The sequence below is a fragment of the Miniopterus natalensis genome, chromosome 8, assembly GCF_054644295.1.
Source record: "Miniopterus natalensis isolate mMinNat1 chromosome 8, mMinNat1.hap1, whole genome shotgun sequence".
Lineage (NCBI taxonomy): Eukaryota > Metazoa > Chordata > Mammalia > Chiroptera > Miniopteridae > Miniopterus > Miniopterus natalensis.
The window spans coordinates 62,245,162-62,263,175 of NC_142088.1; the positions used below are offsets into that span (position 1 = coordinate 62,245,162).

The 18,014-nt window shown below is 38.4% G+C and overlaps 1 protein-coding gene across 1 annotated transcript in view; it reads right to left on the reverse strand.

Moving 5' to 3' along the window:
• ARHGAP15 (Rho GTPase activating protein 15) overlaps window positions 1–18,014 on the reverse strand; it is a 574,327-nt gene that overhangs the window by 466,630 nt on the left and 89,683 nt on the right. Inside the window, exon 5 of the mRNA XM_016196534.2 lies at window positions 10,482–10,569. Coding sequence (XP_016052020.2) covers window positions 10,482–10,569 — 88 coding nt within the window. The remainder of the gene's footprint in view (window positions 1–10,481; window positions 10,570–18,014) is intronic.

Here is an 18,014-nt window from a genome sequence, read left to right on the forward strand (position 1 = left end):
ACCCAAGGGTGCGCGCAGAGTCCACAGGATACAGGCAGTGAAGGTGGTGAACTCTAACCAAACGGAAGTGGGCAATGGGAAGAAATATGGCAGATAAATCCCTTCTCCTCCCTCGCCCCCTGCTCAGTGATCCTCTGTGTCTCTGAGACGCTTCGTAGAGTAGTGACCAGCATGGTACCACAGCCCCTCCACTATTTCCCATCATTTCTGCCTGACTTCCTACTTACTTCACCCTCTGTGTCCTGGACTCATGCCTCCCAAAGCAAGCATGGATGCTTCTCAGGCTTTGTTTTCTGGGAAACCAGGGCTGAGACCATCGTTCCTCTCCTTCTGAGAGAGATGGATAGCTCTCCACCAAATGTGTGCCACGCACCAACTCCAGGAGTCTAGAGTTACCATTGCAAAGCAGCTCCCCAGGCAGAGGCTCCGTTTTTTCCCAGCTCCCATTGCATCCGCGTGGCCACATGCTCATTTCCATCACGGGATGTGAGTAAGAACAATGTGGAACACTTCTGGGCTCACATTTTAAGGAGCATGCAGACCTTCTCACTCTCTCTCTAACGTTCCCTCATAGACACTGTGGGGTGGCAGGAGCCAGAGATGGGAGAAGCATCGTGTAGCAGAGAGCTGGCCAGGAATATCCGTTTTGGACTGTGGTATGGGTAAGAAATGAGGTTCTGCAAAGTTTTTGGATTGTATTTAGGCAGCAGGTAGTGTTCTCCTACCTGATAAATCTTTTTTTTTTTTTTTTGATAAATCTTTATATTATTGTTAAAACAAAACACTAAGAGATTTTAAATATACTGCCATTAAGTGGCAGTTTGGCTATTTGAATCCCAAGTCTTACCTGGTTCCAAAGCCTGTTGTCTTAACAATTATGCTCTATTGCTTCATGTACTAATAATTACAATAATAGTGAATATAATTAAATGTTATTATCTAGCTATGTGCAAGGCATGTTATATCAGTTTTCTTTCATAATCTCACAATAGCTATATGATGTAGGTACTCTTATTAACCCCATAGTACAGTTAAGATCTCCAAGGATTGTAGCAACAAATAAAATGTGAAGCTGTGATTCCTTACCCAGGTGGTATAACTTAAAGACCCCTATTTCCACCTAATAAGAAATACTGCTTCCCAGTGGATTTCAATTTAGCAGAGAATTTTTAAGAAAGACTAAATACACATATTCAGTAAATTAAAAAGTGCACTGTGGAGTAAAAGCCTCTTTTATCTTAGAGAAATGCAAGTTCTCAATCAGATGCATTGCACTGGCCAAAATGATAAACTACAGAGAGTCAAGCTTCATAATTAAAATAGTTTCCTGAGAGAGCCTAAGGTGAGGTTTATTGGACAGTAAGCTATTATCCATTTATAAGGCATCCTATCAATTTCATAGATTTTTGTGGTTATTAAAAATTATATAAGATACAAAATTTATTGTGGTTAATGGCCAAATCTTGAGAAAATTATAACCAGAGAACATGGCTTCATTTATAGTAATATTGATCACTTTACTTCATTTTTCTCCTTACCAAGTTTATGTTCATAAAATACTAGAATTCAATTTCCTTTTCTTCTTTCTTGTTTTCCATCTCCACCTAGCATCTTCCAGGTTTTCCACTGTTATTTTTTTCTAATTTTTAAATGTATGGTGAGGCCATACAATAGTGCCATCCATGGCTATTCTAATAAACTGCCCAATGATAACCATGCTGACTTGCCAGAGCACTATCATGATGAGAATTAAAATATTAAAGAGAGATTTAAAATACCTTCATTAAGCTAAGGTTGGTAGATGTATCGTTTGCCCTTCCATTTTTATGGTCTTTTTGAGCAGGGATCTGAGTAAGGGCTCAACACTCACTTTACAAAGATAAAATCATCCCATATTCATTTCGCACAGACTACTCAACAATTCATGAATAGCTTTCTGATTGAAACTACGTTCTTCTTTTTGCTAAATCTCATCATTTTGCTCCCACAAATAAGTGCATTTTGTTATTAAAGACCTACTACAGCGAATGAGCACTAGAGGTATTGCATTATTTAATTAATGCTTATGCTCATTACTTGCATGGAAGTAAATAATATTAAAAGAGCAAACAAATTATTTTAATGAGATCTTTGGTATTGCTCTTTATTATTTTATTTTATTTTGCTTTAAAGGTTATAGCTGAATGAGTAGTTTGAGAAATTTAATAGTTTATTAAATGCCTTGAAAAAGTTTTCCATCATTTGAAGTAAAATTTGCCAGTGTTTCCCTCTGACTAAAAGTAGCAGTGCCATCTAAAGTGAAAAATATAAAAGTAGCCAATAAAAAGTTACATATAAAATTAACATGTAAGCTCTATATTGAACATACTGACTTCAAAACCATACAATTTCAGGTGATCAATATCCCCTTTAATGTTTATAATGCTTTTTAAATTATGTTAAAAGTGACACTAAGTTTTTTGAGAGCACTCTGCAATAAATATAACAAAAACAGTTGACTGGTGACAATAAGGGACATTTGGTCTGATTTTTGGTGGATATGGAGACAAGAGATATTTCTTAAACTAGAAATGGACTTTGCATGTGTTTATTTTAGTAGGGTGCAGCACTGAACATGAGAGCAGAAATAATATTATTCATCTGGATATCTCTAGGGTTTAAAAACACATTGTGTGACACCTGTTAGGAGTTGTTAATTGTTCAAAGAATAGATAAGTGGGTGCTCTAAATTACAGAGCTTCATGAGACAATCTATCAATGTTTTTTTTTTGTGTGTGTGTTTTTAACCAGGGATGCATTTTTTCTACCATGTCCTATGGCTCGAGTCAAGTGTCTACTCCATATCAAACAAAGCTCTACTTAGGAGCTAATTACAGCAAGTAATTAGGAGACAAGTTGCAACGGAATTGCTGGAACCTTGGAATTATTTCACTGATACTAAGGTATGTGTACCTGAAAAATGCAAGATGTGTGAGCAAAGGCCTCAGAGGATACATCAAATTGACAACTTTTGCTCCTTTAGGACTTCTCTAGCACCAGATGAAACGAGCAGTCCTGTAGGTGGTTTTGAGCAACAGTTTTGCTCTAGGTTTAAATGAGGTGAAGCCTTGATCCTAGATAAATCGGCTTCTTCTCTTGACTTTTCCCGGTGATAGGCCTGGTTCTTTTAAGTCATGTAACACCTAAGTCATACTGCTGTTCAGTATATATTTGTTAAAAGAATAGCTATGATAGATTATTCCAGGGTGAAGATGTCTGGGGACTGAACACATCTTATTAAAGGTTTGTCCCTGGTAGCAAAATCTCAGCCCATGGCACTCTTCTCAACCCTTTTATCTTATTTTCCAACAAAACAGGGAAAAAACTTATTTCTCTCCTTAGCCTATAGATCTTGCCCATTCTCAGTTTCATGCCATTGTTCATATTTTTTATTCCACTGGAATTTTCTGCCTACACATCTCCTCATATTGAAATTATAACCATCCTTCAAATCCCAAATCAAATCTTTACAGATGTGAACACTCCTTCCCTTAAATCTCAAAAACAAAAAATGAAACAAAACAAAACAAAACCCCTCTTCTATGTTTCTTCGTTCATCTCACTCTATTTTTTGGCAGGGATGCTATAAAGCAAAGACGGTATCTTGATTATTCCTGATTATATCTCTGTGCCTTATATGTAGCCCTAACGAGCAAGCTGTTCATTGTAGGATTTCAATACATATTCTTATGAAGCCTTTTCCTACCAAGGCTTATATAAATAGCACAAACTTGATTAACCAAATGCATATTTAAATGAAAGTGAGATAGATTATAATGAGAAACTATATTATTTGGATAAACTCTGCAACTAAAAACAATGAAAAATGCTGGATAACTTTTTTAAATTACCTTAAAAGAACAAAAAGACTGAAAAGACAGTGGGAAGTGAGAGGGAAATTATTTTTGGAAGTGGGACTCTAAACCCAGAGAAAAGAAGTGAATATACTGCACTTTGCCTGAGGGCATCTGTTTAAACTCTACCTTTAAACTTTGGTCAAATAACCTCACAGAATAGTAGAAAAGGTGCTGCCTGGGGTCTTAGGAAAATATAAAGAAGAACTGATATTAAATGTGTTGCTTCTCTCCAATCCCAAAGGATTATAAAGAAGACTACCTTTGTACATGAGCAATGTAAGAGAAGAAAAAGACATAGTAAAGAATAATTCTGTCTCTGAGTATTTGTAACACAGCTGTAGTCCTCCTATTGCACACATAACCTAAGATTTTTACACAGTTAACCTAGATTTAGCTAATCAGTTACTGGGAGTTTCCCAGACCCTTTAAGAAAAATGCAAAACAGTCTGGAGTAGGACATATTTATTCCAGGCCTCAGAGAACCTCCCATGATATTTCGATAGCAATGATTAGCACACAGGCAAAGATAACCGGACATAAAGGAAACAAAGCAACGTGAGTGAGAACTCGCAGAAAGAGGCTAATGCAAACTTCTGATGTTAGAATCACAAGACATAGAATATAAAACATTGCCTCTCAATTTTAACAAAATAAAAGAGAGCCTTCAAAATATCTGCAGGAGACAACTAAAACAAATGACAAAGTAAGTTTTAAAAGTAAACTTCTAGAAATGAAAATTACAATAATTGAAATGAAAACAACCTTTATCACAAAGGGAGACTGAATTAAAGAATTAGAATATAAATCAAGAGAAAATATTTGGAAGTTTCCATTCAGTAGAACAAATATAGAACAAAGAAGAATGTAAAATAGGTGGAAGACAGAGTGAGAAAACAACAAACGTTTAACTAAAGGCTTAGAAGAAAATAGGTGCAAGGATATAAAAGAAGCTCCATTTGAAAAGATAATATCTGGGAATTTCCTAAACTATATTAATGACAGTTATAAGTAATTTCAAAAGTCCCAACAATCCAGGCAGGGGAAATAAAAAGAAATTGATGTCTGGATGCATCATGGTGAAACTGTGGACAAACCAAAGTAATGAAAGATTTTAAGAGCAGCCAGAGAAGAGTAGTTAGAAGGACAGGTAATTTGTTGATCACAATAACAGATGACAGAAAACAGTGGAGCTCTTTCTGGTGGCGTCTCAAAGACAGTTGACTGGGTCAGGGTGAAGCTGAGCACCTGCACCTCTTTCCCAGCCACTGGCTGCCAGAAACTCATTGAACACATTGTATGCGGGAAACGTATTTATACATTTTACGTTGACTGGTAGTAGAGCGCGCGATAAAAACTACCTGCAAACAATGTGTGAAGTGGACAGTGAATGCCAACTTTGTGCTTTTATGAGAAGCCTATGGCCACAGAAGTTGCTGCTGACGCCCTGGGGGAAGCCCGGGAGGCTTATGTGGCTCGGATCAGTGGTGGGAAGGACAAACGAGGCTTCCCCGTGAAGCAGGTGTCCTGGCCCACGGCATGTCCCCCTCCTGCTGCTAAGGCGCATCCTTGTTACGGACCAAGGAGGACTGGACGGAGCAGGTGCCATCTGCTCGGGGTTGCACTGTGGATGCCAGTCTCAGGGTCTCAACTTGACCATAGTAACAGAAGGGGAGAAAGACAATCCTGGTCTCGGGGATACTACTGGGCCTCGTCAGCTGGGGCCCCAGAGAGCCAGCGGAACCCGCTAACGTTTCAGTCTCTCTAAAGAAGATGCTGTTCGCCACTGTGCTGTGAGAAAGGCCCTGCGCGCAGAAGGTAAGAACCTTGGACCAAGCGCCCAGGATTCAGCCTCTTGTTACTCCACGTGTCCTGCAGCTCACACGCGTGCTGCTCTGAAGAAGCCACAGACTAAGAAAAGTAAAGAGGCTGCAAAATATGCTAAACTTTGGGCTAAGAGAATGAAGGAGGCCAGAGGGAAAAACGCCAGGGCAGGTCATCAAGAGACGTAGGCTGTCCTCTCTGAGGGCTCCTACCTCCGAGTCCAGTAAAAAAAGAGAAGGAGCCCAGTGGAAAATAAGAGCAAACATCAAATCTCAAAGGAAGGAAGAAGGAAGCGAGGGAGAGAGGGGGGGGGGAGGGAGAAAACCATAGATGTGATGTGCTGAAAGAAAATAACTGCCCACTGAAATTCTATATCCAGAGAGAATACGTATTTTCAGAATGAGGAAGAAATTGAGACATTTAGAAACAAGCAGACACTGAGACAGATTGTCCCACAAGACCCTTACTACAGGAATTTCTCAGAATATACTTCAAACAGAAGGAAAAGTGATCCTAGAAGGAAGGTCTAAGACGCAGGAAGAAATAAATTGCAGAGAACATGGTAAATATTGGGCAAATGGAAACCAACACTGACTCCATAAAAGAGAATAAATAGTGTCTAGTAGTGTTAAAAAATAAAAAGAATTAAAATACCGACGCAAAAGCATATATTCACTGGGAAGGAGATAAATAGATTAAAGATATTCTAAGCTAATATTTTGGAAGTGGGTGAAAGATCTGATCAGCTTTAGCCTTTGATAAGTATGGATGTTGCAATCCGAAGTAAGCCACCAACAGAACAGAAACAAAGTGTATTACTACCAAAGAAGTAGAGAAAAATACAGAATAAAAAAAAGAAATTAAACAAAAGTAAGGCATATTGAGAGAAAAAAGCAAAAAGCAAAAGAAACATATGCTCTAAGTCCATTTATAGAAATTCAAAACCAGACAAAGTAAACTATATTTTAAGGGCTATAGATATAGGTGGGAAAATAATAAAAGACAATAAAATAATAAGTAAAATACAATTTAACTCTGTGGCAGTGGAAGAGGCTGTGATGACACAGAGGGACCAAGGGCAAGGTGTGGGGCTTCTGGAAGGCGGGCAGGGTCTCTATCTTGACGTGGGTGATGATTATGTAAAACTTTGATGAATAGTTTAAAATATTTGTATATGTCGTATACATTTTACTAAAAATGGTTTCTGTATTATTTTCCAGTGACAATAGTTAAAAATTTTAAAGTGAGCTAAAAATCAGAATGTATAAAAACCTAAGAGATTGCAAACACACTCCTTTCCTTTATTGTCCGGCATACGCAGATGTAGGGACACGGGTGGTTTTCAAACACTCTCACTGGAGGGTCGGCCAGTCGGCACCAACCTTTCTCTGGTCTGAGGACAACAAAATGTAGACAACATATGTGCACATAGAAGGGGGACAGTTTCCTGTCTTGCTAAAGACTGTCCTTCATGCTGAGGTTTTATCCTACCTAGATTTGGGCAAGTGGAAACCAACATTGACTCCATAAAAGAGAATCAGTATTTTATAATGTCCTTTCTCTGTTAGAAAGTGACAGTGGTAGTAGGTGGTAAGTTACTCTTTAATGTTCTTATTAAAAACAAACAAAAAACAAAAAAAGCAGGCCAGTCCTCCTTTCCTTTGAATAAGTGACTGAGGACTCAGAGCTTAAGAATCTCTAATTTAAAATACCAGTGAAGTGAGTCTGTATCTATTTTCAGGGGAAGGCAACTTTCAATAAAAATGTGACTTGATTATGAACTGAAGCAACGTCCCTGAGAATGAAAAATTGCCAAAGATGGACTGTGGTATCAGGCACAACATTTTGTGACACGCTGTAGCAAATGGGAAAGCCTTAGGGTAAGAGTCAATGGAGGAAAATGTGTATGGACATGCAAGAGGTCACATCCAAAGCCCCGAATGGAGGGATGGCTTCATTTTCAGAATTATTCAGTGCTCAGGCACAATATTTTATGCTGCCTATGAGTATATATTTCTCTTTTTCGAGGACATACATACTGCTGTAACTTGAATTAATATAGTTTCTCTTCCATACGTGTCTGAATCAGTTCAGTTGCAAAATTAACATAGGGGAACAATAGGTTATAATTATATTCTAGATTATATACTATAGAATATTATCATAAATATATTTATATATTTTAATAGAGTACATAATAACAGAATATAATAAGTATTTTATGGTTACTATGTGCTTTTTTGTTTTATTAAATAATTTCATTCCTTACTAATTCTGCTGGCAGATAACACTCTCCCCATTCTACAGATGAGAATTCCAAAGCTCAAGGAAGCTGGGTAACTGTCAGCTCCTAAGGGGCAAAACTAGAATGGAGTTCACTGTTGTTGAACTTCAGAGCCCTGCTTGCTCCTAGCTCCTTTGTTGCTTTGTCTCACCATCGCATTAACATTCAAAGAGCACTCTTGTAAAGATTAAAACACCATTTACTCATTTAAACCACATTCAGCTCTCACTCAGGCAATTTCTACTGATCCCTTGGAGGAAGCGCAGGAATAATACCAGGGCATGTGTAAGGGGGTACAAGAAAAATTCAGAAACTGGGGCATACATCTTTCAAAATAAAACCACAGCATCTTTAATCAAGTCCTGGCAATCATCGTATCGTTTCTCTGAGACTGGAGCTGGGAAATGTGGGCTATCCCACTAGGCCTTTAATTCTTGGTTAGAAATGTATCCAAAAAGTTGACTAGCAAGACAATTCATGCAGTACAAACATGGATCCGTAATTCTCCTCCCCATTATCACAAAACACAGTGAGTTCCTGCCCTGAATTCTCTTTGGAGACAGCGAGTGCCCAGGAGAAACCAAAAGAGCATTGAAAATAGGGCCAGAAGTAATAAATGGGGACAGACAAAAAAATAACAACAAAAACAAACACACACACAAAAAAACCTGTTAACAAATTTCTTCTAAGCGTAAAATCTGTTGTCAATTTACAACAACCCCGAAGGTTGAACTGGTGAGCTGACTTGCGAGGCTTGCCTGTCATTTAAAAGGGAGTTTTCTTTCACTTGTATAAAATTAGACAGCTGATAATTTTATCTTCTGGTACGAGGAGATGAAAATAATACAAAAAACCAAATGCTTTAATTTGGAATCAAATCTCTCCCATTTTCCCCGCACATTCACATAAACTCTGCTCCAATGGGATTCTTCTTACCCAGGAGGAAGAAGATCATCTCAGCCGCCAAGCTCAGGCAAGTGCCCTCCCTCCCCTACTGACTTCCTTGCCCCTTAGAACTCATTCTGGGCAAGACAAAGGACCTGCCAGTGGGTAGGAGCAGCTTTGTGCCTGGCCCTTAGGGGTACTTTATTTTTCTTAAAAAGATTATCTCAACCTTACTGTAGCCAAAAAACAAAAGCAAAACAAAACCCTAAAACAAATTTCTGAGGCAGTCTGAATTAAAAAATATAAAGGCCTGAGATATATTTTTAATTTATTCATAATTAGTTTACAAATTGGACAGCACCGAGACTCTAAAATCAGCAAGCCACTTGGGGATAAAGGCTATTGCAATTATCAGGAGCAAGCCAAATGCTACCTTTTGTTCTTACTAAAATCTTCTCTTTTAAAAAAACACATCTCCTAGCAAATGATTTTCTATTTCCTATTTAAAGAGGATTACATAGAATACACGACTAGTGGCTGGAAAGCAAAGAACTTTCCATCGTTTTATTACCTGCCAAATACAAATTAGTTCATTGTGCTTGACTCCTGCCAGGCTACCCCTTTCCCTGCAGCCCGTCAGGCCGATGGGGTATGGCAGGTTGGTTCCTGCCTGCAGTCCTTCCTAATCAGGAGGCTGTCAGATCTGCCTGCCCACTGTCGCCTGCATCCTATGGCCGCGCTGGTGTTTGGGCAGCAAGGTTTGGAGCTTGAATTGCCCCAGTAACTAGCGCAGAATTGCTCCCACTTACTATCACTGTCAAATCCCTGTGGGCGCATTTGATGCCTTCCTCCAGGTACAATAAAGACACCCTACAAATTTCACTTTGTAATAACGATAGGATACAGAAATTGCATTAGCTCCATTAGATGGAGTCATAGATATATTCGGAAAGGTTAGCTGGATATAGAGAATGTCACAGCTAGACTAAGATAAAAAATCACTTTGTTAACTTAGAGTGTTTCCTCATTGGTAGCACCCTAAATTAAGGTGCCATTTATAAACAGTTTATTATTATTTATTAATGTGCGGAGCACTTTATAGCATGCCAGATAACAACTTAAATTCATGTATTAAAGATGCACATACATGGTTTAATACGATTTACGTCTTATAATATTCTTTAAAACAGCTTCCCATAGTCTCATCCGTTAAGCATTTATTACTAATGCATTTTATAACATACTTTATAATACATTATTTGAGCAAGTAGCTGCATTTAGTGATCATTTCATAAATAAGAATAAAGCATTTATAAATGGCACCTTAATTTAAGGGGTTACCTTCGTATTACCAGCTAGCTGCTCACCATTCATCTTCCTTTGTGATTATTCTCCAAATGCACCACTTAATAAAACAGACACCGAGTTCTATTTTCCCTTCATCTGATTAAAAGTTTATTGAGCCATTTCCTCCATCTGCTTTCAGACGGTGGTAGCTTGGAGGCTTTCGTGTGATTTTTGCTGAAACCAAACTTTTGATTCAACAGTATTTCTGTAAAGATGATAGCAATAGAAACACAGAGAGAACTACCCACCGTATTAGGCAGAGCCTGTTGCTTGGATTCTTTGTAAAATTCAATTTTTCGACTCGAAAGAACAATCCAGGAAGTAGACCAGTTTTTCCTTGGGGGAAAATAAAGGAAAAAAACATTATCACTGAAAGAATTTATTCACAGAGATAGTATAAGCAACATTTGGACTGAGTAGAGACTATATTTTAAACTGGAGTTCCTAAAAGTATTTTCTTTATTAAAGTTGATAGGTGGTATGGAATTTGGGTAATAGTAAAGTCCTTCTGTAATTTTTAAAGATCGTGGCATTTAAAGTAAAAGTTTCTCACTTCTTATATACTCCTGAAATCCTTTTCATCTACTAAAAATCCAGTTTTTGTGTATCCATGTCCCATAAAACATCCACTCCATAGAAAAGGCTTTTCTACAGGAAGCCAAAAGTAGCAAAGTAAAAACAGCAATCAGAACACCTTCTCTCATTGCTACTTCTAGTCATTGATTTAGTATATTTCAGAGCCTGAAAAACTAAGCGGCTAATGTGTCGCTCCCTGATTCAAAATATTTTTAATGTTGAATTTCACTAGAAATCAAAGAAATGCAAATAAAAAGAGTGAAATGCTTTTCCCCCTCTTTGCCAATCAAATTGGCAAGAATTTGAAGGAATAATACCAAGGTTCTCCAGCTAGTGGAGAAATGTATTCTCCCAAACAATTTTGGTGGGAGTATAAACTAGCACATCTTTTCTGGAGTGAATTAGGCAATATGTTTTTTTAAAAAACATCTTTAAAAATGCGTATATGTTTTGACTGCACAAGTCCATTCCTGTGGGTTTAAATGTATCCTAAAGAAATCACCTCACAAGTTGTTAAGGCTGCGAACACAAGAATGAAGCGCACTGTTATTTCTGAATTCTCTACCTGTAATATCAAAAAAGAAGAGAGTGGTATGTAAATGGCACATAACAGATTCGTGGAATGGGGTAATGAGCCCTATGCTGTAAAAGAATACTGATGCCGGAGGGTTTTAATGCAGATACCTTGCTGAGCTATTTAACTATGACCGTCCTCATGCATCCCAGCCCCTTCTTATTATTAATCTTCATTCATTGGAAGTTCGGATATTAGGTCCTCCATAGGTACCTTCTATAACTTCCTCACATAGTACGTATGATAAATTAAAAATTAACTGTTTTATAAATTTCATCTCTATCTTCCCATTTTAAAAAAGCCCAAATGAAAGCATTTCATCTTTACAGAAGTATCCCTAAGTGCCTAGCACAGTGTCTTGGACAAACAGACAGTAAATATGGATTTATTTAGTCAATGGTTAAACTTAGGCTTGGGGGGGGGGAGGGAACTGGATATAACAATAGTTAATTCAGGTGGTAAAATAACAGCTTTTCATTTTCCTTTGTATTTCCTTGTGTTGATCAAAGTAAGTTTCTACCCATTATATCATGTTGGTACAATTTGCTTTGGTTTAACACTCCTTTCAAAATAGCTGAATTCATTTTAAAAAAGTGGTTTGAAAAAAAGAAGTTTACAGAAACACTTCTTTAGGGTCAATAGAAAATTACCCAAAAATATGTTTAAAATGACCAGTCAAGAATTTTGTGTAATTTATTTCCACTTGCCTCTTAGGATCTAGGGGCTTGGTTGAAAGGACAGCTTTGATTCAATAAAGTTAATATTTACAAGACCAGGCAGCTCTTACATGCCTGAAGCTCTCTTAACGATATACCATCGTGTTAAAAATTAACATGACAAACAGAAACAAACAATGAGTACATTTTCCAACTTGCCAGTATGAACACTATGCCCTTGGATTCACTTTTCTTCAAATGAAGTCACTTTTTCCATCAAATGATGAAAAAGATGGGGGGGGGGGCAGGAAAAAAACCATGTAGGCCTTCTCTCTCCTTTGCCCTGGTGCTCATTTATCCTTTTAGGTAGCAGCAGCAGCCGCAGCAAATGAATTAGAGCAACCATAGCCTTCTCTTTGCGCAGGTCACATGAGATGGCCCCATAATACTAGCATGACTGCAGATAGAGGACAGAGGAACATTGGAAGGCCTGCTGGTCTAGACTGGGCATCTCTTATTGCCACCCCTTATTTTGACTGCATGTGATCAGGGAGTATGGAATAGCCGCAGACATGGCAAAACCCATGTTTAACCTGCCTGTTATATTCCCCACTATAGTTTTCATCTCCTGGCAGGGAGATACTATACCTTATTTGCTTCCTGCCTGTAGCAAGCCTTGGATAAATAGTTCTGATTTGAATCTGTTTCAGATGTTGATGTTTATAGGACTTGTTGGCATTATTCTTCCTCTCCTTAAACTTGGAACTAAAACTGGTTAGAACTGAAGTTGCATGAAATTAAATCATCTCATGGTTCTCTATTAGAAGTTTGAACTGCTATGAAATGTTCTGTTAGGGGAACCGGATGAGGGTAAAGAAATGCAGGTCTTGAAATCTTAGTAATAAGCATTGTCCTGACACTTTGCGTACAGTGCTATTTTGTTTTGAATTTATAAACTTCAAATAATGTCTTGCAGTATTAGAATAAAGATTTTTCCAATTGGCTTAAAATAATTCTGTTTCATAAGGAATAATAAAATGCTGTTGCCAACCTTTTAGAGATCCCAAATACATTTCATTTTTTTCATGATTGCTTTAAAAATAATAATTAGCATATATTATTTTGAGTGCTTAGCATAAATTTGATTGTCTAGCGGAGGTTTAGCTTCACAAAACAGATGTCGAAGATACTAATATGGAAAATGCAGTTCAGAGAGTTTAGGTAACTTCAGGCCAGACACTTTGATTTAGAGTCAAACCCAGTTCCTCTGGCTCCGAAACCTGTAATCTGTTCACTAATTCATGCTGTCTTTTTTAAGGATTAAGCAGCACAATCTTGGTTAAGGAGACTGTCATTGTCAGATTTTGTCATAGTTTTAGTCGACATTCTCAAATTATAAAAGCTAGTGCGCACAGCCTGCAACAGGGCTAAGCCATCCAGGCTCTTTTATGACCTATTTTATCTGATGCTAATTAAAAGATTTGGGCAAAGACCCGCCACTCCCAAGCTTCCTTCTTCCCTTGGAAGTTGCACTGACTTAAGAGTCACACGATGGCCCCTTCAACTCCTAAGAAGGCAGAAGCAGAGGGGTGCTGCTGATGAGGACACCTTGGTCTCTTTCCTGCTATGGAATTATTCTGGGATGAGACACATCAGCACTCAGTAGGGAGCTTAAAACTAGAAAGTGAGTTAAAAGCCTCAGGTGCCGGGCTGACTGAGAATGCACGGCATGGGAACGACTTTTCACCTATGACTTAGATCGGAACCTCCTCTCTGAACGAAGTTCTCTAGGGATTTGACCACCATCGTTACAATACCTGCCCTGGCCATTCCCCATCTGATAGGTCTGGCTCACTGTGTTGCCTGAAATTCTCAGGATGTAGGTGGAAGAGCTTTCTTAACCTCCTTACTCTAACACGCTGAGCCTTTTGATGGCATTGTCAGCTCTGGAGAGGGTGTGAAAAGGGTCAGTTGGCAAGGTTTTGCTCTGACTTGAACCTTTCTTTAATGCTTTCTGTATGCAGTGAAAAGCCTTATAGGTGACTGTTGCTCAGTACATTGAAAGACAACTTGGAAAGTGGTTTCTGCAGGTTTAGATGGCTGAGCCAGGATGGGGGACTCTGGCAGGATCTGACGAAATTTTTAAAATAGGCCTTCCCAGGATGAAGCAGTTTTCAAAAAGGAAAGTTAACACCCTCTACTCTTCTAGTTCCCCAAAGAGACATCATCCTTAACCTCTTAGAGCTTTTCCAATTCTGAGTGCAGAATCCCACATTTAGTAGGTGGTGTCTGTTAAAAGCTTTTGAGTAAAAAATTATATATGATGTGGGCTCTCAGATTTCAGGAGGGTCACATTAGTAGATTTTTCCTGCTCTGTGCTTGCGGCTATTCATTTACAAGGATGACAAAAGCCCCTGCCTCCTGCATTTCCCTTCTCTGCTCCTTAGTTCCCAGGTGTTTTGATATGTCATTCCTAGCATTTTTAAAAAATGATTTAACATTTCTGGTTTAGTATATTTTTGCTAATTTATAATTCTGTTGGCAATGCCTGAGCTATCCAGAGGCCTTCCTGACTTCTTGGACGTGTATCAATAGGACGACCTGGTATTTTGTATGTATCAAGTAATTTCATTTCCGAGTTAATCACAAGTATCTACTGAGCATCTACCAGAAGACAGACACAGTTCCAAGGACTGACTGTATAAAGCATTTAAGAGAGACCTCAAGAAGTTTAGCTCTAACTCAGAGAAGACAGACAGTAGACATGGAAACAAATCCTCCAAACAACACTGGGAAGTGGGTAATACCCCCATTTTACAGGTGGGAAAACTGAAGCTTAGTGAACCTGCAGCCTACCCCAGGGCACAGAAGTCACACATAGGGGACTCAGGCCACATCTCGTGGACCTTCAGGACCACGCTCATTCTACTGTATCAACTGTCTCCCAAACAGGTAGCATGCAGCTCTCTCTTAATGACGTCAGGCATGTGTATGCAGAGCCTCAGGAAAGGCTCTGAGAAAGGAAGATACAGAACTGTTCTCATCACCTGAATGTCTTCCTTTTTGGAGAAAGGGCACTTGGTAGCCTGGCCTGGGCCGTCCTGGACGCTGCATTGCAGGCCTGTTCGTCCCTGCCCTCCCATGATGGCCAGCAGGTGAATTATCACTGGCTGGAGCCAATGCCTCATCTTAAATTTGAGGTTACTCTTTTCTATTTTTCCACCCAGAAAGATAAAAACCAAACTGCTGGATAGACTTAAGGGTTAAGTAAGACATAGCTCAAGAAACATCCCACTTTAGTAAGTAAGAAGTCCCAGGAACAGGTGAACCTTTCTCCCCACACACTTACAGTGGTAACAGTCAGGTGAGGTACTGACATTGAGGGTAGTCATTCAGTGCAGGAAACAGATACGAGAATTGGATTTATTATATTTTTTTGGACAAAAACAAATTACATCTAAGAGGGATGGGGTGCTTACTACAGTTAGGAAGAGAAACGAAATTCAAAGACAATGATTTACCATTTATGCAGTTGGTGAGACACTTCACAGAACTTTCCTAAAACAAATCGTGAGTCGTGAAGGTGAAAATACAAAAAACAAACAAACAGACAAAACCACCCCAGGAAATCACACACACACACACAACCACACAAAAAAGCAAAAACGACGACAAAAACTATGGGCATCAGAGTGGCTTAAAACGCTTTGCATTCTACCAAATGGACACCGGATGGCAGCACATAATAACAGCAACTTTGAAACTGCTTATCTGAAGAACACTGGCCGGTGAATGCCCCTTAAAACATTCATTATGGTTCTAAGAATCTCTTAGCCTGAGCTCCAGGTTTAACACAGTCACGTGCTCTAACATCAAACTTTATATCCTACACTCACCTCGCTTCTGCCTCCTTTGGATAGTGATACGGTGGCTAACCAAAATGTCAGAAGAAACTATAGGCGAGATTTCTTGGTAAACTTCAGACTCTCCTTGGGCTGCCTGCTTTGTTCTCTGACTCGGTCACACTGGGTTTGACTTGATTCGGACCAGTGGTGGGAGTGAAAGTGATTTACTCCATCTAGTGTCCCCGGCTGATTTACCACAAAATCACTCGGGTACTGTTACATGTTCTGACTGGTTCTAAACTGGTAGGTTAGGAACTTAGTTCTTCGCTCCCGTATTTTAAGCTTCTTGAAATGTGTCACTTCTAAAAGGAAGGTCAAATAGACACTGAGGTATAAGTACACAATCTCTGCCAATATTGCAAGGAATGGAAAAGCTTTACATATTCAAAGAGTTATCGGATGTTGGAAATATGTAACATCATATTCAAAGAGTAGATGATGAAAATCATAAAACTAAAGCAACCTTTAACAAATTAACGTCCACATTATGTGGCCTCCACACCTTCCTTCCAGCCCTCACTGTTAAACACAGAAAGACAAGTTCAGCCTGGATTGATTTACTGGGATCCTGAGCAAAATGTGCTAAAGAAAAATAAATTCACAAAGTCTATTCTTAGTAATAATTGTTTTTAAATAAAAGAAATAAGAAGAAATAAAGAAGTCTAGTAGCTATGGGCCCTCGGGTGAAAATGGGCAGCTATACAAGTAACCCTGCACCACCTTCACTCCACTTCTTTCCATTCCCCTCCTCTGTCCATCTCCCCCACCCCAAGCACTTCTCATGCGCTCCTGAACACAGAGGGAGAAACTACATGTGACAAGATGTGCGGAGCCACAGTGAGGTGACCAAGGGGCCGGCATAAAGTGAGGTGCAGAGGGAGAGACAAGGGTATGGAGATAGCGTACATGCTGTCCAGTGCCTTTTGTAAATGAAAGGATTGAAAATAACTTTTCACTAGGGTCTCATCGAGCTTCAGAGAGGCTGGGGCCACTTCCCTTTGGGGGTCAGGAGGCCCCAAAGGAAGGAATCCCTGAACATCATCAGGAAAGCTAAGGAATATTTTCAATATATACAATTAAAAATTAAAGTTGAATGATGAATGTATTGGTTTTCAATTATGTCTGTGATCACTGGGGAAATTTGTAGAACTTCATTTCAAAAGAAGGCAAAAATGCATGGGCCTTAATGAATGTAAAATATAGCCAGTGAGTTCTCCTTTCCTTCACCCACTCTTGTTCATGTTCAGAGATAAGTCAAACTTTTCTTAGAGAGAAAGAGGAAATATATGAAAGAGGGAAGCTAAAGAAAATGGGGAGGGAGAGAAACAAAAATAAGGGAACAGTACATGATGTGGATGACCTATTATTATGGATTTATGAGTAAAAAGCATTACAAATATTAATAAAATAATACTTGTTAAGTGGCAATGGAAGCCCTTGGTACTGTTGATGATATGAAATAAAAGGATGACTTTTACTCCCTGGACTCAAAAAGCTTCTACCAAGAGAGAAAAAACTAACCTATTTCAAACAGAGGACACAGCTAAAATCTTACACTAATCATTTGTACAATAAAATTTGAGAGAAAAGAGAGGTTACTACAAGTGACCAAATTTCTCTACTTTGTTAAATTTAAAGTAAAAATACAGCCTATCTTAGGGTATTGTTTCAGTATCACTGGTAAAACAGTTAGCCAAGTGCTTTATTAATAATGCTTACTAGCTCATTAAAATGTATAAAAATATATTAAAGTAACTTGATAAATGGGAAAAAATTCTGAAAAGAAATTTTACATAGACAATACCAATTATAGCAATTATGGAAAACTATTTAACAGTTATTAAATTATCAATGGACGGGATTAAAAAGCATACAATTTTTTAAGGTTATGATTAAATTGACCATTTTGTTGCTAGTTACAAAAACATACAGACCCTTGGGCAAGAAATATGACCATATATAGTAGTCTTTTAAAAAATGGTCATGTGATTTAATCAAGCAATAAAGGCTTAGAGTTTATCTAAAAAATATAAAAGAAAAATTGACAAGTACCAAGAGGTTTACCGCATT